General features: G+C 36.7%; 1 protein-coding gene across 4 annotated transcripts in view; it reads right to left on the reverse strand.

The window, feature by feature from the left end:
• The window catches only part of KHDRBS3 (KH RNA binding domain containing, signal transduction associated 3), a 101,845-nt gene that overhangs the window by 55,454 nt on the left and 21,703 nt on the right, over positions 1-24,688 (reverse strand). For all 4 annotated transcript variants that reach the window (XR_006164709.1, XM_042785980.1, XM_042785979.1 and 1 more), the window contains exons 2-3: positions 15,050-15,168; positions 3,560-3,676 (exon numbers count right to left, since the gene is read on the reverse strand). Coding sequence is in view for 3 of the 4 variants with exons in the window: in XM_042785980.1 (XP_042641914.1) it covers positions 3,560-3,676; positions 15,050-15,168 (236 nt within the window). In the remaining variant the exon portion in view is untranslated. The remainder of the gene's footprint in view (positions 1-3,559; positions 3,677-15,049; positions 15,169-24,688) is intronic.

The following is a 24,688-nucleotide window of genomic DNA, read 5'->3' on the forward strand; positions in this document are numbered from 1 at the left end:
ACAAAGCATGCTATCTCACTTCTAGTGACAGCAAAGATGCTGCAATGAACTTGTTAGAGGCAACAGATCAGATACTAAGCTGTTATGGTGCAAATTTGACTTCAGTGTAAGAGTACTAACATACACCAGCTGAAGTTTTTTTTATTCTGTGATAATGTAATTCCAAAGATTTTGCCACCTGTAACAAAAATTCTAACCACAATTGTGCTTCAAAACTGAAAATAGTGGGGGTTTTCCAAGAAAATTTTAAAATTACTTTAAAATCACAGTTCATGCCATTGAACATTGTCTTATACCACCTATGCACTTCTGAAAACAAGGTTTGCTCCAATTTCCTGTTCACCAGAATACATAATTGTTCAGAATTCACTTTCATCTGACCTTTAGATAAATCAAAGCATCAATGAGAATTGAAAGAAAATCTTACACAATGGCAATCATACTTTTTAATCTATTCCTCCTGCCCTACAAGATGCAAAATAGCAAGCTAGAAACTTGTGGGTTTTCTGTTTGGACAGATAGACCACTAGAAAACAGGGAGAAGCAACTATGCTGGAGAGACTGTGGCAGGTACGTCATGTCTAGAGTCACAGATGTGTGTCTCTAGGATGGCTCATCACCTTGGTTCACCAGTTATCTTCTCTAGACCAGTGCTCTAAGCATTGCCAAGGCAGCAACGAAATTGCTTGTTTTGGCACCTGGATTACTTCTAAGTAGAAACTGTACACTATTTAACTATTATTCTCCTATAGGAGCAACTCAGGTTTCTCTCCATATTTGAAATATATCAAACAGGGCAAGAGTAGGGACTGTATCAATAGGACAAAGAGTAAGGGTTTTAAACTAAGATAGGGTAGACTCGGACTAGATATAAGGAAGAAAATTTTTACAATGAGGGTGGTGAGGTACTGGAACAGGTTGCCCAGAGAGGTGGTAGATGCCCCATCCCTGGAAACATTCAAGGCCAGGTTGGACAGAGCTCTGATCAACCTGATCTAGTTGAAGATGTCTCTGCCCATGGCAGGGGGCTTGGACTTGATGGCCTTTAAAGTTCCTTCCAAACCAAACTATTCTATGATTTTAAGAGGGATATACTTCATTATTGGTCAATACGACACTAAAGTCTCAACTAGATTTTCCAGGTAATGCAAAGTCTGGTCACGTGAGAATCTGCAAGCTTTTCTGAGCAGCAACTTGTTGACACAGAGTGATTCCATACTGGACTTCCCTTATGCAAAGACCCCTTCTTTCTCATACAAAAACACACCTGTATAATTAAGGTTCTCTTATTTGCTAGTTCTCTGGACAAGTTTAATACAGTAGTTCCAAATGCTAACCAAGAATGTATGACGTTAAAGGGAAAAAGCAAGTTACCTGGTAGTGAAGGAGATAGAGTTGAAACAGTCAGTACATAGATAATCTCCATGAAACTAGAAAAAATGTCTTAAATTCTGGTTTGTTTATGTTTTCCACATACAGAGTCTCTGACTTGCTGAGAACCCAAAGAACTAGGGATCAGTGCAACGCGATTTAGATTATTAGCTGATAGGATCCCTTTGTAGCACCAGTACTTTCTTGCACATACCCAGTAGGTTCAATTGAGTACCGGAAACAGTGTCATTAATTTAGTCTGCTTTAGTTCCAAATGACACTTTCTGAAGGACTATTCCAAGGAGGTACAAAGAAGCTGTTCCAGCTGTATCATTACAAAGTATCCAACTGGATCCTCTCTATTGTCTCTTCTAAAACACAATCAGACTCACAATGACAGGAATCTCACTGTTTCTGAACTCAAAGATTAATTGTGTTGAAGTTTTCTGCAAACAACAGCTCAAACTAAATATTTTATTAGCCATTTAATTTAAAAAAAAAAAAAAAGTTAAGCAGTTTTGGCTAACATCTCAATCAAGAAAAAATCTAATAAGAATATGAGCAATTATTTCATTACCAAAGGAAAAAAGAGAAGTTCAAATTATATAAATAGAAATCTTTAGGACTCTTCCCCAGGGTTCTGAGACTCAAGTTCGGATCTGAACTTTTCAGTGTGAGCTTCTGTTTTTAATCAAACAAACTTTTTTATACTGCAGAGCCATTAGAAAAAACTCAGGAGCCTTCCTACTCCATGACACATCACATTTTGATATAGAAACATGTAACGCAGCAATAGAAGAATGTCAGTTTGACACATTGCACAAGAACTGAGAAGGTTCACCAAGTGTCATTTAAAACAGAATCTGAAGATATACTTTGTCATCCTGGCTTAGAGCAAGTTTAGTTTATCTTCTTTATTTTCTGGTTGAACTGCCATATTTCCTCTTAATGTTACTAGCAATGTATTTTTTCATAATTAGCTGTGAAACACATCTTAAAGTTTCATTATCTGTATTATGTGTTATATAACAGCCCCCATTCAAAAAAAAATCCCTCTCATCTTCAAGCCTTTATTAAAGGAAAAAGTATTTGGAAAAAAATAAGTTGAATTTATGTTATAATTAATAAAAATACTTTCAAAAAGGAATTAAAAGGAAGACTTAGCTCTCAAGTTGCACAGAACAAAGTAATTATGGGCTCTGATCAAGTTCTTGATAAATACTCTGTAAATCACATAACACGTATATTTTGCTGATGGAGAAATGTGCTAAAAAATACATAGTTTATGAAATTCAGTATCCAGCCCTCTATGTCACTCTTCCATATGCATGTCATTATCAGTCTTTATAGCACACAGTATTTTTAAATTTCAGATTACATAACCACAGAATGATTCCACTGGAGGCTTATAAAACATGGTATGCTACAGGCAAGAAATATGTTCAGTGTTTTAATTTATATCATTAGGAATGCTCCAATTAAAAAAAAAACGCAGTTCACCAGACAGCTGACACCTCTCCTCACTGATGCACACTTACCTGCTACAGATTTAGACAGAGATTTATTTTGGTAGAGAGTGAAACTGATTAGTACAAACACCTATCAGGCTAGAAGTCTCTCTCCTGCTGTCTACTTTGGCTCTTGTAATGGATATATCCAGTATAACCAAATAATTCCAACAGAAAAAACTGCAATTTGTCAACTGCTCTAGCTGCAGAAATCAGAGCCATGAAGTTTTTTCTGGTTGTATTTTATCTCCTTTCATCAGCTGCTTTTCTCTCTCAGGAAATGTTACTAAATGTTATTAAATTTAAATGTTAAGTGTTATTTTATGTGAAAATGTTTGGATCTATCTGGAAGTCAGGTTCCTTCAGAAGCAAGAATACCACCATGTTCAGTTGTGCATTACTCATTATAAGCTGTACAAGACCAAAATCTAGAACATGTACCACTTATATCCCTAAACGCCATAGTTTGGGGGGTGCCTATGTACAACTCATGGCAGCCTCAAAATACTCTAAGAACAAAATCCTTAGAGAAAACAGACTCCATTTGAATCTAACCAATATGAAGATATCCTATGCTATTTACTTGCTCCAATTTTTGTCACACGGTATGTTCGCTTCCCCAAAAATTTTAGTTAAGTTACAAAATTCAAGTATCAAACACTACCATACTCAGGTCTTACCTTTGTCTTATCCCTCATAGAGCCTTTTCCCAAAATAGACATTTTTGTCAGTGTTTCCTCCTGTAAACGCTTTAGAGAATTGCCACGTGGACCCAAAAGTTTTCCCACAAAGTTGAACTGTAAGAAAACAAAAAAAAATTAAGGTTATTGGATTCTTAAGCGTAAATGAACAAGCAAAATAACATATTTTGCTGAAACTACTTTTTATTCTAGGTGCAAACAAGTATTACATCATAAATAACAGTCATTTAGTACAACTGTGTAGGATAGTTAACAGCATGTCAGTGGCTCTACCCGGTGCCAACAGAAACACAGAAGTATCTGAAATTCACAAATCAAATAGTATAGCAAGAACTTGGTGTTTATCCCACTCAACACTGAGAACAGATGTGCTCAAACTGCAATTCAGTTTTTCAACAACTGTCACCAGGTACACAGCCATAAAAACAAAGCTGGCAAGAATCTCAGATACAATACCAAGCAAAGCTGACAGAAAATATCTCAATTGCCTTATCCTCCCTTGAAGATTTATGAAGTAACCTATACAATATACCTTACCCACTAAAACACAGAAACAAGCAAGGAATTAAATCCAGAACATAAGCATATAAACCCAGTCCCAAATCAAAATCAACATTTGATATCTTCTCAACCGCAACTCAACTCCCATCATCACTGAAGTTTACCAAAGCCAGTTGGTGTTCATAACCATGGCATTACAACACTGAGGTAACAAGGGAGAAAGTGGTGAGCCACACAAAGGAAGACAAGGAAAAACTCAACCATTCCCACTGACAGAAAACACCCGAACATACAGCTGGTGTTCTTTCAGCCCAGAAAGTGCTGCAGAGGGAAAGTAGGCTGAAGAAAACAGGTATCAAAAAAATCCATTCATAACAAAGGAAAACAAAAAGGGAGAATCTGCCAATTGTCATCTCAAGGACAAAACTGGACTTAGTAGAGCCAGGAGGTCTGAAAGTTCTCATGAGCACTGCTCCATAGGGCATATATTCCCAGTCACACATACGAGAAAAGTTGTGTACATTCAGCAGTCCACTTTCATATATCACTGCACTGTGCTTTGGAAGGTATATAAAATTTGAAGGATACTTACAGAGAGGACTTGGAGATTCACTTAAAGTATGGAAAAAAAACACCCAAAAAGATCTGGCAAACATAAGCTACACTTGGAACTTGGTATGGAATGTTGTAAACAATTCTGAAAGTAATAATGTATTCATGTGTTGGATTTACACACAAACTTTTGGTAGCAGGAGGCTGCAGGGGTGACTTCTGTGAAGAGACCCCAGAAGCTGCCCCCATGTTGGATAGAGTCTGCTCCAAGAGAGACCTACCACTGCCCAAAGCTTAGACCATCAGCAACATAGCACCTATGTGATAACATATTTAAGAAATGGTAAACACACTGAAGTTGAGACAAGTGAGAAAATGTGACAGAAACAGCCCTGCAGACACCAAGGTAAGTGAATGAGGGGGAGGAGGTGTTCCAGGTAGCAGAGCAGAGATTCCCCTGCAGCCTGCGAAGACCATGGTGACACAGGTTTTCCTCCTGCAGCCCACGGAGGCCCACAGTGGAGCTGATATCCACCCTGCCACCGTGGAGGACCCCACGCCAGGGCAGGTGGATGTGCCCTGATGGAAGCTGCAGCCCTTGGAGAGCCCACACTGGAGCAGGCCCCTGGCAGGAGCTGCGACCTGTGGGGAGAAGCCCACAGTAGAACAGATTTTCTGGCAGGACCTGTGACCCCATGGGGGATCCACACGGGAGCAGTCTGTTCCACAGGGTGCAGCCCTTCAGGAAGGGACCCACACTGAAGCAGTTCCTGAACTGCAGCGCATGGGAAGGACCCGCCTTGGAGCAGGCTGTGAACAACCATATCCTACGGGAGGAACCCCAGGCTGGAGCAAGGGAGGAGCGGGAGGGAGAAGCAGCCGAGACGAGCTGACTACAACCCCCATTTCCCACCCTCCTGTGCCACTTGGGGCAAGGAGGCAGAAGAGTCAGGAGTGAAGCTGAGCTCAGAAAGGGTGGCATTTGGAAGAAAGGTGGTTTTAGTTTTTTTTCTCACTATCCTTCTATTACAATTAATTGGCAATAAATTAATCTTTCCAAAGTCAAGTCTATTTTACCTGTGACTAATTGGCAAGTTATGTCCCTGTCCTTCTCAACTCACAAGTTTTTCATCTTACTTTCTCCCCTCATCCTGTTGAGGAGAGGAGAGTGATAGAGCAGCTTGGTGGGCACCTGGCAGCCAGCAAAGGTCAACTCACCACAATTCCTGTCAAAATACTGAAATAGAGATTATTTATCAAACAACTGTTCAGCCTTTGATCTCCCTCTTCCTCTAGAGGAATTTGAAAACACTTGACAATGGGGTAGTAGCAGCTCAAAATGCTTTGTCGCTACATTGGAAGTGCTGATGGAAAAAAAGCCCAGCTGCAGTCACCCTACAACAGAGAAAGTCTACAGCTCCTGTTCACCCACTTCATCTCTAGACAGAAAGAAGTGCAAACATGAAAAGCTTACTAAATATGAAAACATAATTTTATTCCCCTTAGAAGTAAGATACAATTGAGCAAACTGCATACAGAAGACTACAGTCCACAGAAGCTATTAAACTTAAGGCCTTACATGAACTAGTCTTTTCTGAAATTATCAGGCCAAATATCAAGAAATCCTCAGGCATTTTTGGGGTTGTTTTTTTTTTTTTTTTTATAGGTCCTAAGATACAGTCAAGGAAAACATTAATTAGAAAGAGGCTGCCCAACAAAACAGTAAAAATCTCCCTTGCTGAGAATATTCAGGACTCAGGGCTACTGACAGGACCCTGTATAATCTAATTTACAGTCATGATTTCAAAAGAACGTTGGACCAAATTGTCTCTAGAGGTCCTTTCCAACTTGGACTTCTGATTTTATTATTTCTGGAGGCATAACTGCAAGGTAAGCAAACAAATTGAAACAATTCATAACAAGTCTGAACTTCTACAAGTCAATAACTCCTTGGGAACAGTTTCCTTAAATAAAGGATCATTATTTATGAACATGGAGTTCATAGTTAAGCTCAAATGAAAGCTTTCATATAGTGGAATACTACATCAATTTTTCAAGCATTACTTCAGATTACTTATGTTTACTTTAAAATAGCCTTGTAAGTTATTAGGAACAAAAATAAACACTGCATACATTTAAAATGAGATGTTCGCCATTTATAGTAAAGTATGCTGAAATTATTTCAGAATGTGGAGTACCTGCAGCCTGATACAATCTAAATTTCTAGCAGTAATCTTAGTTAAAATATTTAGATGAAATTTTACTCAATTTTTGAATGCAATTTAAGAGTCGGCAAGCCTGTATTTAACTATGCAATGCGTATCTCTGAACATCACTTCCTAACTGGAATAAACAACTATCTGACAATTAAAATAACCACTACAAATCATAACAAATGGAAGTGCATACCCGCAACAAAAGCAAAATCCACTCTGCATGTAATCAAAATAAATAAAAGGCTTTGGTGCTCAGAGAAGGCTTAGGTGTTCCAAAGAGCATTTGTCTATTGCAGCTGTATTGTTTAAAGCCCAATAGTTTAATATGTTGTATATATCTAAAACTTCACCTACAAAACTTTAGCACCACCAGAAGTTGTCATCTTGTCAAAATCAAAAAAGCTCTCATGTTGAAGCTAGATGTTATGGTACCTATACAAGTAGCTGCACAGATGACATGTTCTAGACAACACATTTAATGAACATGAAAATTTATTAGCTGTGCCCTGAGATACACTGAACTACTCTTTCCTGTGCACCAAGGCTCTAAATATTAGATTTGACAAGTCTGAAGCATGAGAAACCTGTGCTGCAAGTCTGAAAATCTGCTGATTTGAAAACGCAGTATCTCTAGGTGTAGCTTAAAAACACAACTAACATTGAGGGTTACTAAAAAATGGCTTGCAATGCAGTCCCACAGCCTTTTTGCTCTCACATAACAAAGCTAAAAAGCTTTAGAACATTTCAGTTGATTATTCCATAAATACAACCCATTTATGATGCTGAATGAATCCTTTCAGTAGAAAACAGATCATTTACTTTGAACAGGTACTGAATTTCGTTCAAAGTATTGGTTTATCTCTCTTTTACATCAAATTGGAAACGTGATCAGCAAGGGTTTATTTTGAAGTATTTCATAGAGATATAGAAACACTCAAAAAGATATCAGACACTAAGTTACTATGGTTATTTATACACTTTATCCCCAGCAATGAAGGACTTAGACCTAAAGGTACCAAACCACCACCAGTAGGACAGGTTTTCATTACAAAATTAATAAATCCAGACTATCTGCTGGTGAAACAGAACCAACTAAGTCTGGCAAATCCAAGTTAGCTCTTACACAAGATAGCTCATGTACAAGTCTCATGAGCGCTTCCCATGCTTCACGTTTAGAGGTTACTTGCCCCAGAGCACAACAAAAAACAAATTTGGGACTAGCACTGAATTCAGGCTTATAAACTAACTCTGAACTAGAGGCACTGGATGCTAACAAAAAGAAATCTGAGCAGCTCTGTACAAGTCAGATCAGTCACATTCACTAGCTCTGTCTCAGAATCAGACATGCCAGACTCCCCTCTTCTCACCTTTCTCCCTAGTACAGCACGATCATACCAAAACTGCGGTAAATACCCCAAATTGTCCTCAAGTTCACCGGCTTCAGCTTAACATTGTATTAAATCAGTCACACTGCTTTCCAGCACAAGCTGATCTGGAAGCTATTGCCATATTCACAGTTCTACAGGATAACTGAATTCTGAAGAGTCAACCATGAGTGTTATTGTACACTGGATGAATCACCTATGTTAAATCAAGGATTATCTCTACATTAGAATAGCTTTTGATGTCTTTGGTAAAAATCATATTATGGATGATGGTACATAAAACAGAAAGACCAAATCCCCAGCTCAAAGTTGCTTCTAGACCAGCCAAATATGGTACCTCAAACAAAATTACAGCAAAACATTTAAGTCATCTTTACAAGAACAGTATCGAGATTCAGATTAACAGACCTGGGAGGAGACAATTGAAAAAGATGGGAAAAATTGTTACCTCAGCTAAAGTTCAAGACAAATAATACTCCAGTAGTGATAAGTCATACTCTCTGTAGTATTATTACAAAGTATCCCCAGATATACATTAGATTGAGCAAGAGGATGTAAGATTTAAGAGGTTTTCTTATTTCCTAAAACCTCTGATCACTGAAAGCACATCCTCCTATATCTACACCTCTGGTTTACTTTGTAGGTAGAAAGACACCATGAAGTGCAACAGCTCCCTCTCAAATTCCTCAGATATGGGATTCTATCCCTTGGCCATGGTGTGCACTAGCTCACAAACATCAATTAACTATACTGATACTGAAAGCACGTACTTGTTTCCCTTTTACAGATTACTTTAAAGTGCTGTATAACTAAAAATCTCAAAATTAACATACATTTTTAGTAGAAAAAAATTTTCCCAACAAAAACATAAAATTAATCAATAATCAGTTTTTTGCTTGAAAATTGTTTCCTCTCTACATATTCACAAATCCTCATTTTGAGAAGCATTTCTGCAGATATAGTACAATGGAGATAATGAACATCACTGCTTAACACCCATTTCTTCAGAATCCCCAAATCAAAATATGACTTTAACAGTCATCTAGAGATTTATTTCCTTACCAAATCACTGCTTGAAACTATTCCCTGAGAACAGTTCTGGAGAAAACACAGCCACAAAGAGTACACAAGTGCGACATTCTCTTTATAAGCATTTGATCTACTATATGAATTTCAGCAAAAAAAGGAATTAATGACAGTGCTACAGCATTTTTAAATGTATGTATTACAGAAAGGGAGATATAATAGAAAGAGTAATCCTTGTTTATCCCTATCAAGACAAGTCTGCTGAGAATGGCTCATGCACCTTAAAATACTTAGTGACTTGGATAAATGCTTGATCAAATGCTTTCCTGTAAAGCTCTAAGCAAACCACTGTCATTAAAGCCATAGAAAGCTTTCTTGGTATATTAGTTTTCTGCAACAGTTCCTCTGCGATAGGGTCACTAGAAAAAAATATTTGGAGTACCTTTCCTTAAAATGACCTGAAACCAGGAAAACTGCGAGACTTTTTTACTCATTTCTAGAAAATAAGGTTTCTATAGAAAGGTAAATACTTCAAACATCTGTGTTGTACCAAACTCTCTCTTTCACACAACACAGTAATAGGTCTTTAAACATGTATTCACAACAGAAAGCTTGGTCAATTACTATTAAGTTGCTCGAAACTTATCCCTAGTATTACGTTTGAGGCTTGTTCTTCCATGTCACTTATGGTTATACAACCGCTTTTTCCCACTTCTACTCTAAGAAATACTTAGAGCTAAGCTACTATGAAAAATTGTTTTTCAACTAGTTATGTGATTAAAATATTAATCTCTCCATGACTTCATGTAACAACTGAAAATATATTACATATGACAATGACATTTTAAAATAGATATTTTCACTTTAATGTTGGATAAAAGGCTTGGAAGGATACCAGTTTCATAAGTCAGTAACTTTTGAGAATATATACTTAAACTATCACTTCAGGGAACACAGACTATTTCTTACTGACTTCGGAGACTTACCCAATATTTAAGTGTAGATCTATAAGCAATTTTTAAAATGGTAGCCTGTCACAAAAAAAAATAATTGTTCCCACAGTTTTGATCCATGTAATGGAAAATCATCATCATTCCATTTATCATCCATGGGAACTATTTTTATCTCCGAACTCAGAACACTTGAGCTCAGTAACTGTCAAAGCAAAATCATATTTCTGAGACTAAACTACTTCACAGTGCATATTCATTAAATGTGTGGGAGGGGGGATAACACCCTCCTGCCACATTTGTACATATCTAAGCTATGAAACCCCTTTCACACATGCTGGCATTCCATAGCAGTGTGAATCCAGAGAAGCCCTCCACCAAGACAACCACATCATGGCCTTCTAGGGCCAGCTCACTTTTTCTGCCTTTATGTCTGTGCAAGTTTGAAGATTATTTTCAAGCATGAAATGCAGCAGAAGTACAGGTCTAAGGGTCACATTTTCACACGTGAACTAGAATCAGTTGAGGTATTCAGCTGATCAAATAACAAGTTGTGTTAAATCACCCTGAACTCCACTGACTAAGCTGACAAGATCTGCTTCCACTAACTGCAGTTTAGACATCCAACATTTACGTGGAGTCCTACCTATAGGTAACCTGATTTAGAACAGAATCCTACCTCAAAAACTTGGCCCTTTTCCTATGTGGTTGTGTAAGATCCCTGACCTCTCTAATCCTTGCTTGTCGCACATCCCAGTTCCAATAGGATTGCAGACAGCATTACCAAAGCATATTCAAGCATCACCCAAATACATTACATTAATTTTAATTTCACAGCAATTGAGACTTCTCAGAGGAATCTGTAGAGCTGGACCAACCTGAAAAGTTCATAACAAGATTGTACATAATTGGATTTTGAGAAGACTTTACTGGACCTGCAATCTACAGAAGTTTCCACGAGGTTTTGTCTTACCAAATAAGACTATCTGTCACCATATTAAGACATAATAATTCAGGTTTTAAATGTGTACAGGAGTCTAAAGAACACAAATGAAGAAATTAATTCAAATGCACAACCAGCCTCAAGCAGAAACTGAACATAACTCCTGGGACTATCTTACATTATTTCATAAGGCAGAAAAAAATCAGGCTGTCTTGGTTATTCTACCATCTTCTATCAAGGTCCAGACAAGAAAAAACAAACATTTAGGCCAGCTAGCTCTAGCATGAGATATTAGGCCTGCTAACACTGCCAAGGTTTGAGCAAGACAGAAGGTCCCAGCTAAAGGATATAAATATATAGCACCGCAGAAGCAACGAAGAGCTGTTAGGTCTGAGGCAAGTTAAGCACATCAGACTCAACTGTTTGCACACTAAGCAGAAGACCAGAAACTCATAAGGTTTTTTTTTGCAGGGAGAACAAAGATGCCCAAAAAAGTGAAATATCTACTTTGATTCTGAGGTCTACCAGACTCTTTTCCAATAGAAATCCAGCTGCTCTGAACTTCAGTTGAATAGCTTTCTGCTGCAGTTAACCTGTCACCTCCCAGGGTTGTCAGAGGTAGAGGCTGAATTCGCACAGGACCCAGCTATGAGCCCATGAGAATCTATCTGACAGAACGGGTAATGTGAGCAAGCATTACAATGCCAGGCTGATCAGATCAGAGCTAGGACTGCCTGACCTGCGTTGAAGCTATTATGATTTATTCAAGGAGTCAGAAAGAATTTGTAAAGAGGAAAAGGGCAATGAAATAATAAAGGAAACTTAGTTAACCCTGTGTCAGGTCTAATAAGCTGTCTGAATGGGGGTAGTACAGTGATGGGCTGTTTTGGTCCAGAGACCTCATTTATCACAAAAAAAATATGATTGATATTTCATTAATCCTATCTATATACCTAAATAGCAAAGGCATCTTTGCTTGCCAAAGTTATCACTGGCAAATGTAAACAAAGGAATAGTTTCTGATAGCAAAATCACTTATATTTGTAATTATTTTCATTTTCAGATATTAAACCCTGTTAAGTATTTAATAACTTTAATAACTTGCTTTTTTGAATCTTTTTAAAAGTACTATCATGTATTTGGGGAAGCACTATTATATTCATAAAGTTGAAACAATCTTAGTTTTTCCTCTCCGCTCTCTGGGTACTCAAGTTTGCCAGATTCAAGCCAAACTGGTACCCCAATGCTAGTTTGACAGATTTATCAATTATTGTAGTGACTTGGTCAGCTACAAGCAGCAGATTCCCAGTTCACTGACACCAAAAACACTACATCTCCTGAAAGACTGGAGTTATCTTTTTGCTCAGGATCGTGCACAATAGCTAAAAGCATTAGTGTGGACTGCAGGCATACAGAAACAGATACCAGCCTGCTAGAACTTCTCTAAATTCAATATTCACATGCAGAAGAGCTTTTTGCAGATACTTCATCCATATTTAAGTCTTAAGTCCCATTCTTCTGAAACATTTGTCACCAATCCTGATCAGTAGGAAGGAGAAAACTGCTCATAAATCAGAACCAAATCTTTTATCATTTTTCTGAGGAACTATCACTTGGCACCTTCTATAAATTACACATTTGCACTGATACTAACACCTCTTGTAGGGAAAATGGTCTAGGAAGCTGCACACATGCACAGAAAAGAGCACAGGCATAAAGCATTTATGTGAAGCTTCATTTCAGATTTTATAAGCTTCATGTAATACTTTGCCTAAGTTCTGCAGGACTTAAATATATAATACATGCACTCTAAATACATCTCAGTGAAACCAAGATGACTGCAATAATTCCATATCTACCCCAAAACACTTTACATCCCTAATTTTTGAGCCCTGCTCTGAACACACCTAACAGGAAGAAAACCAGACTTTAGAGCAAATATTAGGATACAAAAAGACTTTGCTCCCCTGTGTCCAGGTATTCAGAATTCATGTCACTCACTGCAGACTACAGTATGCCAGAAATAAGGCTCTCAGTTTGCCATGTTAAAGCTATGTCCCTTCATAAAAGGTATTTAAATTTATTAGAACTCAGAAATAAAACCACGAGCCTGGTTCTAGTAAACAAGTGATGCTGAACTGCAGTGACTGCTTGTGGTTTAGGGTGGGTGTTTTTCAGAGATCAAGAGTACCTGTCATAAGTCTGACTTAATACTCAGCTCCCACACTACTCCTATACAGTGAGAAATTTTAATTCCTTCTGACAATATGTAATCTTTAATAAGTAAGCTTTAACATACATATCCATCCACATACAATAAAGTGGAAATTTCTAATAAAAATTGAGCCCCCATATATTGGGGTAAAAATGGTCTTAAATAGAGTACCTAGAATTTTATTCACTCTGGCAGAAGGGAGATTTGTGCGAGTGGAGAAACCCATATTCTGCTTTCTGTAGAGAAAGTCCCAGTGGAGCCACAGGAACTGACAGCATGCCTATTCTGCACAGCAATTTTGCTCTGTGCCCCCTGGATCCTGGTGGTCTAGAGACATACAGGATTATAAAGCTCTATCTGGATATAAATTCAGGTTTCTTTTCATAGCACATACCAGGCTTTATTCGAGCTCAAAGTCTCCACAGCCCAGAGCTACTGAGCACACAGAAGAGCACACCTGCACATGCAGAAGATGGTCAGTGCTTCCAGACCAGCTATCCTAAATAAGAATTTCAGTGTTTAGTCCTTTAAAGAAAAGTTGACATGTAAAGGCAAAAGCATCCTTCAAAAGCTGCTATTTCCCTTTAACATTAATTTTGGCTTTCTTCCACTTGAACTCAAGTATCTACATCTCAGCATCTGTAAGAAAAACAACTTGATTGCAAACACTGACCATGTAAGCTTCCCCTATCTTTCACCTTCTCATCTTTATGTTTCTGTATGTTTGTATATATCTCTTCCCAGTCATAAGATGACTTTTAAGTCAGAGTTCCAAAGAGGTACCACATAGAAATGGCATGCGGTATTGAATTCACTGAAACAGTACGTCATGGAACTTTGAAAAGCAGTGAAGCAATCCCTGCAAGCTACGCAGCACAGTCTTGAGAAAAAACACTGATAGTATGGGAAAACAAATATTTAGAAAGTCTTCCTAAAGAAATGGAGAAAATAATAAAGGAATTCCTTCCCTCCATGAGCAAAAGTGGTCTAGAAATTTCTTGTAGAAAGAAAAAGCCATTTCAAGCAAGTAAAAAAAATGTTAATCTGTTTTTCATAACATTAACCTTAACATTTAAAAAGGGACCAAAAGAATAAAGTTCCATAGCCTATTGAATGTTGAATAAATGCTTGCAAGTAGCAATATTTCAGTGCAGGATAATACTTGGCAGTAGTATTAATATCTCTGACCACCTTGAATTCTTAACGAAGCAGTCCCTACCCCTCCAGTGTAGACTACAAAATTTACATTAGTGTAGAATTAACTAATTCAAGACTAACAGTGGCTGAAACTTAAAAGGATGAGAAGAAAAAAATTACGCAGAGTTCCATAATAGTGCATTAAGCTGTACTTCTACCTACAAGAAGTTTCAAAGACTGGCATCAGAGTCAACTTAGATGTACTTCATTCCTTTTGATACTCTGAAGAGGAAGATTCTGCTATCCTGAAAATATGACTCACTTATCATTTGCTCTCAATACACAATTTTGTGTCACCAGCACCACTTTCCTGCACATTTATTCCAAGAGCCATTCTTGCCTTAGAACTACATAAGACTACAGAACAGCAACAGTAGAAATTGTTAATAGTTTTAAATCTAACAGTTAAAAAAAAAACTAGTTAAGATATTAGTGGAGTATTTTATAAGCATTTAGATTTATCAAGTATGAAAACTGGGCTTACCTTAGGGAATTGTTTTACTGGAATCAAAACTTTTTGTCCCAACTTCATATTTTTATTGATGACTACATCAATATACTTTTCTTCTTCCTTTCCTTCCCCTTTTTGGAATTTTTCAATTTCTGTTAAAGTAAAAAAGTTGGTTATTTTCTCAGTTTAATACAACAATCTAAAAGCTAAGAATCTTCAAAGTCAGTATAAATTTCAAACTTTAAAACTAATACTGTGTGGTATAATACATATGGCATATTGTGTAATTGATACATATAATTGGTTATATAGGTCAATGGGGTATACCACGTTTTTCTTTCAAACTAAAATTCATGTTCATATCATCACCTTGATTTAGCATTACAAGAATTTTAAATGGTAACTTTTAACTTAGCACTCAGGATACATGTGCATTTTATATGGTTCAAGTAGTAAAAACCATTTTTAGATACCTTCATTCCTAAATTCAGAAACTAACAACATAGTTTAATACTTGACTATTTTATTCCTCTAAACAAAGTATACAGTTTTAATAACTGTTGTCTACAGTGCAGTTATAAGCAAATATCAAATCAATCTTATAAAATTTCAGGAATAAGAGAGAAACACATAGACCATACCCAAAAATCTGAGATTAGTGTTATATCAATGACATAATTGGGAATGAGATTTAGAAGTTCAAACCCAGGCTGCATGACTCATTCCAGAGATAAATACAAAACTGATTCTTGATTAAAGTTTTCTCCAAATATTGACTGTCCCATGTGCTAATGAAAAACTGCAGATTTCATTTCATTGGTGAGGAAATATGAGGAACATAAAAGGAGACTGAAAATGAAGCACTACTTGAAGTCTTTTCTGGATTGGGTCCAGCATGCTGTGGGTTGCAGTGTTAAACATGTTAGCACAGGATGTAGCAAAATCCAAACAATTTCAGAAGTGTAACAAGAGTTCTTCTCTGGTCATCTAGCATTTGTCCTCCACAATCATCTTCAAATATCTTGTTTGCTTTTCACAACAAGAAACACCCTTCTATTGAACTAGAAGTTTATTACGTTTATCAAGACCTTGAAGTTTCAGTGGCAATGTGATCTTACGCCAACAAGAGAGAGTAACAAAAACTGAGTGCAAAGAAACCAATCAAAAATATAAAAGAAGACAGCATCCTTTAGATACACTTTAAAAGACAATTTAGTTTGAAATTGCTTCCAATGAAAAACTGTAGTAAACCAACACATTTCTTAATAGTGAAAAAATCCATGCATGATGAGCAGCTTTGTTTAATGAGTATCAGTCTGTTCCCATTTACCACAGTAAAAATTAAGATGCCAACATCTTTCCCAATAACTGAAACTCCATTTTTCCGTGCAAGTTTTCACCTCGCTAGCACAGAACAGGAAATGAATACAATTGCATGTATTCAGATGTTCAGTGAATGAATACAATTGCATGTATTCAAATGTTTAGTGACTGAAGAACTAAGAAAGTCAAACTAGCCTCAGACTACCTGAAAGCTTCTTAAAAGAAAAGCCTTCCCCAGCTACACTTTCACACCTTCCTGGCAAGTCCCTAGGATGTTTGATTCATATGGATTGTGGTAATATAAACATTCTGGAGGAGCCCCAGAGCAACTTTCCTCTGAAGCATCCTTTATGTTGCAGCATGCTCAGAAAGAACTCCAAAACCCTCAGCCCACAGGCTGACAGCTACTGAGGAACATATTTTAGCAGCTGAATCCAGGTAAAAATGGAATTCACATGTTCTTTATAGATGCCACTTTATGGACTAGAGAATTATAGACAATTAAATAGATGTAAAGTTACACTGAAATTAATTTCCAGATGAAATTAAGACTAAAATTTTACAGGGCATGATGTTCCCACTCAGAAAGCAAGTGACTGGTATTGTTTAGAAGTAGAAGTTTCTGAATATCACATTCAGATGTAAGAGCGCAATATTATCAAGGCACTCAAATACAAATAAACTACTTTTACCACCTCTGATTCCTGATGTAACAAGGGCATTTATGACAAAGCTCTTTGTTTTCCACTTGTAAAACATACAAACCTCTAACTATCTAGTATTGTTTTCCAAGAGAAATCAAACCTGACACTGATTTTTAATGCTGCTGGTGGTATATGCTATCAACAGCATAAATACTCAAAGCTCAAAACTGATCAGAGGTATGCTGTTCTTTAGCAACATTTTACACCAAGAAATACCAAATATTAAAATTTTAATCAAAATAAATCCATTTTGTTAAGTCTGAGATAAATGCAGTTACAACAAAATTTGATATGACTTCACTTAGTATTGACTTTAAATATTAGGACTAGAATTTGTCCAGAAAAATCAGAAAACCACAGTTCAACTCCATTCCAGATTAGAAATTAATGCACTGTGCTGTAGTATTTTGGAACAGATCAGTGCACTGAAGACTCTTGGTAGTTAGATTGATACAAGATCTTTAGAAGTTTTCAGTAACTATAATTACTGTTACAGTGAAGGACTTTTTCCTGAAGCAATCTGAATTTACAAAATAAAAGTACCTTTAACAAAGCCCAACGTGCTTTTATGAACTGGTAAAGCCAAACTTTGTTTTCTCCTGTTAAGTCAAACACCGTTGTACACAACTTCATAGTATCGCATATACTGCAATCCCACCTGATAATTTAATTTTATAAAACCAGTATTTCTATAAGTAGTAAAGAATTCTAAATTAAAACCAAAATTTTATGAATGAACAGTTGTTTAAGGACCTTCTTCAAAACTGCCAAGTAATATTACACCTAAAAATTAGTTTTAAAAATTAGTCAGGAACATTCAGATGTCTCAAATGGACTTGTCAAAGTTAAAAAGCATTTGAAGAGTTAAGAGCAGAGGTCTAACAATATCTCCATTACATTCCTGATAAGCCAGTTGCATAAATTCCTTCAGAGATCACTACATTATTTGTATTTCCCAACTATTTTAGCTTACTTTAATTCAGTATTTTAAGGACTTGACTGAAACAACTCGATTAATGCTAGATACACTCGTAATTCAATAATATTTTCGTTTAATACAAAAAAAAAAAGTTAAAAGGTCATTGAAAGAACATTTCCTTCTTGCTCTAGTAAACTCAACTTGAAGTAGCTGAAGTAAATATTAAAAGATTAAATTCATCACTCTGAAGATCAGTTTCCCTACCCCAAACAGCTACATACTTTTTATTGACCATTTTAAGAACAACCATTTCTTTATTAACTTTCACTATTCAATCAACTTTCCATCAGCTTGAAGAAGCTACTGAAACCTGTAAGAGGCTGTCAATCAACTCTCTGCAAAATGGATCACAATTTTCCCCATTCATTTTAAAGTCGAATGACCTGTTTTTCTTCTAATAGCCATAGCCCATTGACATAGCACTACGAAGTAAGATAAAAAAATTTCCTATTGTGGTTTGAAGTTAATCAAGCTGACTTAAGACTTTATGCATATTCACTGCTATCATAAGACTTCCATGTTAAATGAACAAAGTCAAGGCTACTGAATTACTAAAAGTTTATCTTGCACTGAGACCACATTTTATCTCATATTTTTCTGGTTTTATTCTTGTCATTTTTTTTGCACTCAAATCTGAGATGAATATGAAATAAATGTAAGCATTAGAGTTCTATCCATATCTGCACAGTTCATTCAATATCTGTTGTTCACATACATCAAGCTTTAGATAATTAGGGAAAAATCATGCCAGATCACACAGGAAATCCAATCAGATTTTCAAGGTCAAATGAATAGGAAGATTTGCTTTTCCTTAATCCTTAGATTACATTCTGTACTGTTTAGCTATATGAAGCAATGACATTTCCTAGATCACAAACAGTAAATAGGCATGTAGTTAAAGCTTCCCATAATGCTAGAGATTAAAATCCCATGTTCTCAGACCAAGCATGCAGCTAATGCCACAGCCCAGGAATTTAAGTGGATGAAGTAACAACTGCATGGATTTTATTTCTTTGCATTTAATCACAGAAGAGAGATCTATCTAAGCAATGATTACTCCTCAGTTAATTCACCAAATAATGTTGCTAGATACATCAGATAATGACGAAGTAGAATTGTTTCACGTTAATCTTTAGGTAGAACTAATTTTCCTGTGGCAATACTACAAACCAGGATTCCAACTCCCTCTGCTAAGCCAATATAAATACTCGGTTTTGACTGTAATGGTTTACTACAGCCAAATACAGATCATCACTTTGTTCTACATGAATGCAAGACCAAATGTCAAACAGGAAGGTTCACCGCATTTGTCCTTAATACAATGTTTCCAAAACAAAAAATCAGGAGAAACAGGAACCAGGTAAATATGTCTGTAAATCCTTAAGAAACAGTCTCCTATTTTTCGTTAGATTCAGAAGCATTATCAGTCACCCTATTAAACCCAAATAATTTCATACTGTTTGTTTTTTAGTTCAGATGGAAGTAAAGAATCCAAGGCTCAAATTCTAGGACATCCAAATGATCATGGCTTCAGAAAACAGGAGGTTGACAGAACTGCACTGCAATTTCACTAGAAATAGTTTCCACATTAATTTTGAAAATGAAAATATTGTAGCAACAGCATTATCCTTTAGAAGTACTCTTACATAATGCCTGACTGAAATACACTGAGGTGGCTTTGCAAATTAATAACACTATACAACAGCAGCAATATATTTTGCTTTATTTGGACTATTTCAATTTTATTAGCTTGTAGCTAAGAGAAAGAAGCACCAAAACCAACAGTATTTCTCAGTAAATTCTCAAGACTTCATAGCTGAATTACACCATCTTCAATTTAGAAAGCTTAATCTTAAGTCAAACTGAAGACTGTGGAAGTATCTTTAGATACGTTCCCGGTCCTCTTCTTGAAAAAGTCACTGCTGTTGACCATTGCTGGAGAAACAACACTGAGTTAGATGGATATCTGGTCTGACAGTATGATTCCTTATGGTTTCACGTTAAAAAAAATCAAAATGATGACATTATATAAAACGGACTTTGGTTTGTTAGTCTGTATTTTATAAAGATCTCCTTTGAGGAACACACTCAAGCTTTGATAAGAGACAAGCTTCCAGAGGATGAGGGGGACTCCAAATCCCTGTTGCAAAATTTCAGAATAAAAATAGTTTTTCCTTAATGGAGAAAAAGCCATGGACAATATCAGTTCAGTTTCTTCAAACTTTCTACAATCGTTCCCATTCAATATCAGTGCGTGCTTCTGAAACAGACTTTGGGATTAAAACATTACTTTTATACCATGGGTAAAATTCTCCATCATTCTGTACTGTTTCCTACTTGAAAATTTTCATTGTGGCAAAATCCATACTTTATCTCAGAAGGCACATTTTAAGCACACTTATTCTGAAAACACTGGCAGTTAGAACTTTCAAAATGAAGCCAAGTCATAGAAAGTCTGCTATGCTGGATGTTGATTTAATGCTCACAGCCCTTCCATGACTTGTTCTGGTAAATTCAAAGTGCAGCAACATAGTATGAGAAACCCAACAATACTAATTTTGATGACATCGATGAGAGCTTAATCTCACCACTGTCACAGTAAAATGGTCTCAGCTGTGCTTTAGATTATACATCTCTTATAGTGGGCTCCTTTATTCCTCCCCGACTAATGGGGCAATTAAAGTTCTGAAACAGTACCTCTCCAACAAATATTTATTGTCTACTCAGCTGAAAATAGTACTGCACAACATGAACTTGAACCAGAATCACCACACTAAGGCTTTAATACATTTCAAAAGGCTTTCTGAAATAAACCCCAGATTTCCTGAAAGCAGCCTCCAAGAGACCTACTACTCACTTGCCCTGTCCCATTGATCAGTATGAAGCTGGACAACCCTTCCAATTTTTGCACTAAACAGAAGAGGTAAACTTAGCCTCCTGCATTTGAGTACTTAAAACATGTCTAACAGTCTAGTTAGCTTTAAAGCAGTTTCTCTGTTTATACATTCACAGAAAATGCAGAATTCCTTAAGTTAAATTGTATATAGCATCCCAATCCTCCAGAAAAAAAATTAAGAATAGCAACCAAACATTTTCTGATATAAGTAAATGCTTAGACAAGTATCCCTTTTTCCACCCACAAGATACTTCCAGAGCAAATACTAATTAGTGTATCTTCATGAAAAAGGCAAATTAAAGAACTGAAGTAATCAAGTAAACAAAAATAGTATCAAAAAATTTATATTAAGGAAGTAAAATATGTGGAATGGTTACACCTAGATCCATTTGAATGGGCCTAAAACACTTAAAAATGCACTAAAATTTTTAATTTTTACTGCAACTGCTCTATTATTGCACCCATTCACATTCCTATATGAACTTCAGAAAACTCCACCTATCCTCTTCAGCCATTATTTTGATGTTTTTAAATTACAAATTTACCCTGCACAGAAGGTCCTAATTCTGAACTGGCATAAAAAGTAATACATTAAGAACATGAACTGTGCATAAGAAACATAGGAATTTGTTTTAACAAATGCACATTATTACAATAGTAGAATTACAAATAACTGTCTTTCATATGCCACCTTATTTTTGCAGAAGCAACTGACAATGAATCTAATTTGAATTTACAATAAAATGAGTGGTTCATGCTAGAATGATGTCTACAGCATTCAGCATACTCAAATTAATAATATCCTTGTTAAAGGACTCAAACCAATATTTAAATTGCATTCACAGGCATTGTAAGTTCTATTTTACAGTCTAGGTACTACTGTCTGCACTGATCTGAAAATACATTTCAGTCACCAGTATGACAAATATTTTGAATAGGCCTTTTTATTTAAGCAATTCAAAACTAATTGAACACCTATTACCTTCACATCAAGAATTACTCCACTAAAATCTGTTTAGACTGATTAATATTAGCAATAAAGAAGAAAGTACCTCAGTAGAAACTCAGAAGTAACATGAGCTACTAACAGATGTTCAGTCAGTCCTGCTCCAGAATAAAAACATGACGTAAACACAGGCTCCCATCCCATTTATCCACCCTACTCCTGAAAATTACTATTTATCTCCTTGTGAAGAGAGTTTCTGAATCTGTAACGAAGTGCTAAAATTTCCTGTATGATGTAAAGCAAGCTGTCAACAGTAGGTAAACATGAATGTTTTTACATTAGCAAGGTCAGGAATCCACTAACTGCAAAAATGTTAACTCATTTGTTTCATAACTGAAAAATAAAAAAAATCCAAAAGCAACTTAAACACGTGGAAGAACAATACCCAGTGTCCTACTCTCAAGCACTTGAAACCTGGATGCTACATCCTACCAGGACAAAAATACTTGACTGCCATGTTCCTCCCTGTTTCAGGAACACTTAATCTTGCTGCCTAAATATTGGCAAGAGCATTGGCTTTTGTCCTGCTCTGAGCAGGAGACTGGACCTTCAGAGATGTCTTAAAGCCGCAGTTACCTTATGATCCTTCCTAGCAGGTGTCTGAAAAAATGACCCTTACTGTCTTATTTTTACCTACCATATAGCCTGTAGATAATACAATTCCCTTTCTGCCAGTACTTTTTTGTGCTTCCATATGGCACCACAAGTAGCCCACCAGCCCCAAAGTCAAAGCTCTGGAAGCCCTCTAAACTATTTATATGTTATAGTAGGAACAAAATGGAGGAGTTCATATTGAGTAATCTTTATGTTTAGAAAACATTTCTTAGGGTTTTAAACATGAGCCTAAACTAGTTCCCTCAAAAAAGCAGCATGTGCAAGCATGGCAATTGGCAGTATAGGTATAAAACTACTTCGGATGTAGATTTCCAGTGTAAAGCCACAACTTCTTGCAGGGGGGGATCCAACATACATACCTTATACTACTTGGGGAATGGGGCTGAGACAAAATGAAGTTAATATTTTGTATCAAGAGCCCTTACAAAAAGCTGTTCCATCTTTTTCATTTATACATATGAACATGATTAGGTCGCCCTTATAAAAGATTTAACTTGTCATCTTGGCGAGTCATCAAGAAGGGTCTATATCCTTTATTTCTTATTATGTACATAGCACTAAAACTTTGTGATTCCTTTGACAACTTTCACAAGAAGGAAAAGCGTAATTCAGATGTCATTTGAAAAACTGATACAACCTGCAGCTCTTAATATGCATATATCACATTTTAAACTATTGTCAAGTTGAAACACCAGCCATAGCACATCCCATTACTGAACGCTAAAGCAGACTTGAGCACTATTAAAGACCACACTTAAAGCTTCAGAGCACTGAGAAAGACAGTGTAGTCTAAAAATCTCCTGACAGATTTTTGACAAACTAACCACATTTAATACTGGAAGATACCTACACTACCAAAACACATCTTGATAGGGAACTTCCATCCCTATATTTTGTTTAATTGACAGTTACACAAATAAGTGTACAACTGTTTTCCTAGCATTATGCAAGATTTATGTAGCCATTAGCAAGACAAAGTAATGTTATATTCTCCTACTTCTCAAAATCATTGAGCAATTCTAGAGCTTTGCCTCAATCACAACTGACAGAAGGCCAGGGTACAGCATCACACTCTGGGTATCCTTAATTCAGCAGTATGTCATATCCTATTGGTAAATCCTAATAAGACAATTCACAGATTCTGTAAATCACAATTTACTTGCAATTATCACACCAGCAGAAACTCCAGGAAATATCCACAAGTGCTGAGGGAGCTGGCTGATGTCATTGTCAGGCCACTGTTTTTGAAAGGTCATGGTCATCAGGGAACATTAATGACTAAAGCAAAGCAAATATCAGTCCTATCTTCAAGAGCAAAAAGGAAGATTTGGGTAACAACAAGATGGCAAGACTCACCTCGATCCCTTGGAAGGTGATGCTGTAAACAGCCCTGGAAAACCATTCTTAAGCATGTGAAGGACAAGGTGATTGTGAGTAGTCTGCATGGATTTATGACAGGGAAGTCACACCACAGAAAACAGCACCTTCAACAATATGAGTATCTTGACAGATGAGACAAAAGCAGCTGATGTTGTCCATCTCATCTGTAGCAGAGCTTCTGATACTGTCTCCCATACTACCCTCATGTAAACTGATGAGCTGCAGGCTAGAGAACTGGACAGTGAGGTGGACTGAAGACTGACCTGCCAAGTTGTGATGAGTGGCATCACAGCCAGTCCAGGGGGGGCAGACACTAATGGTGTGCTCCAAGAGTCAATACTGTAACATCTTCGTCAGTGACCTGGATGATAGGGCGGAGTACAGCTTCAGCAAGTTTGTGGACAACAAAACTGAGAGATCTGATTCAAGCAGAGGGTTGTGATGACATTCAAAATTACCTTGAAGAGCTGGAAAAATGGGCAGAGAGCAATCTCATGAAGTTCAAAGGGAAGTGAAATGTCCTGTATTTGTGGTGGAATTAATCCCATCCACGAGAAAAGAGTGGCAATCAAACAGCCAGAGAGCAGCTTCACCAAAAAGGACCTGTGAGTCCTAACAGACTGAACACTAGCCAGGAATACATTCTTGCAAAGGCCACCATCACCCTGGGCTGCACTACAACAGCACTGCCAGCACTTTTGAAGTGGTGATCCTTCCTCTCTACTCAGCACTGATGCAATCTTTTGCAAGCTGTTTGTTTGATTTCTAC

This window comes from Tyto alba, unplaced genomic scaffold (genome assembly GCF_018691265.1).
Source record: "Tyto alba isolate M040663 unplaced genomic scaffold, T.alba_DEE_v4.0 Super-Scaffold_9, whole genome shotgun sequence".
Classification (NCBI taxonomy): domain Eukaryota; kingdom Metazoa; phylum Chordata; class Aves; order Strigiformes; family Tytonidae; genus Tyto; species Tyto alba.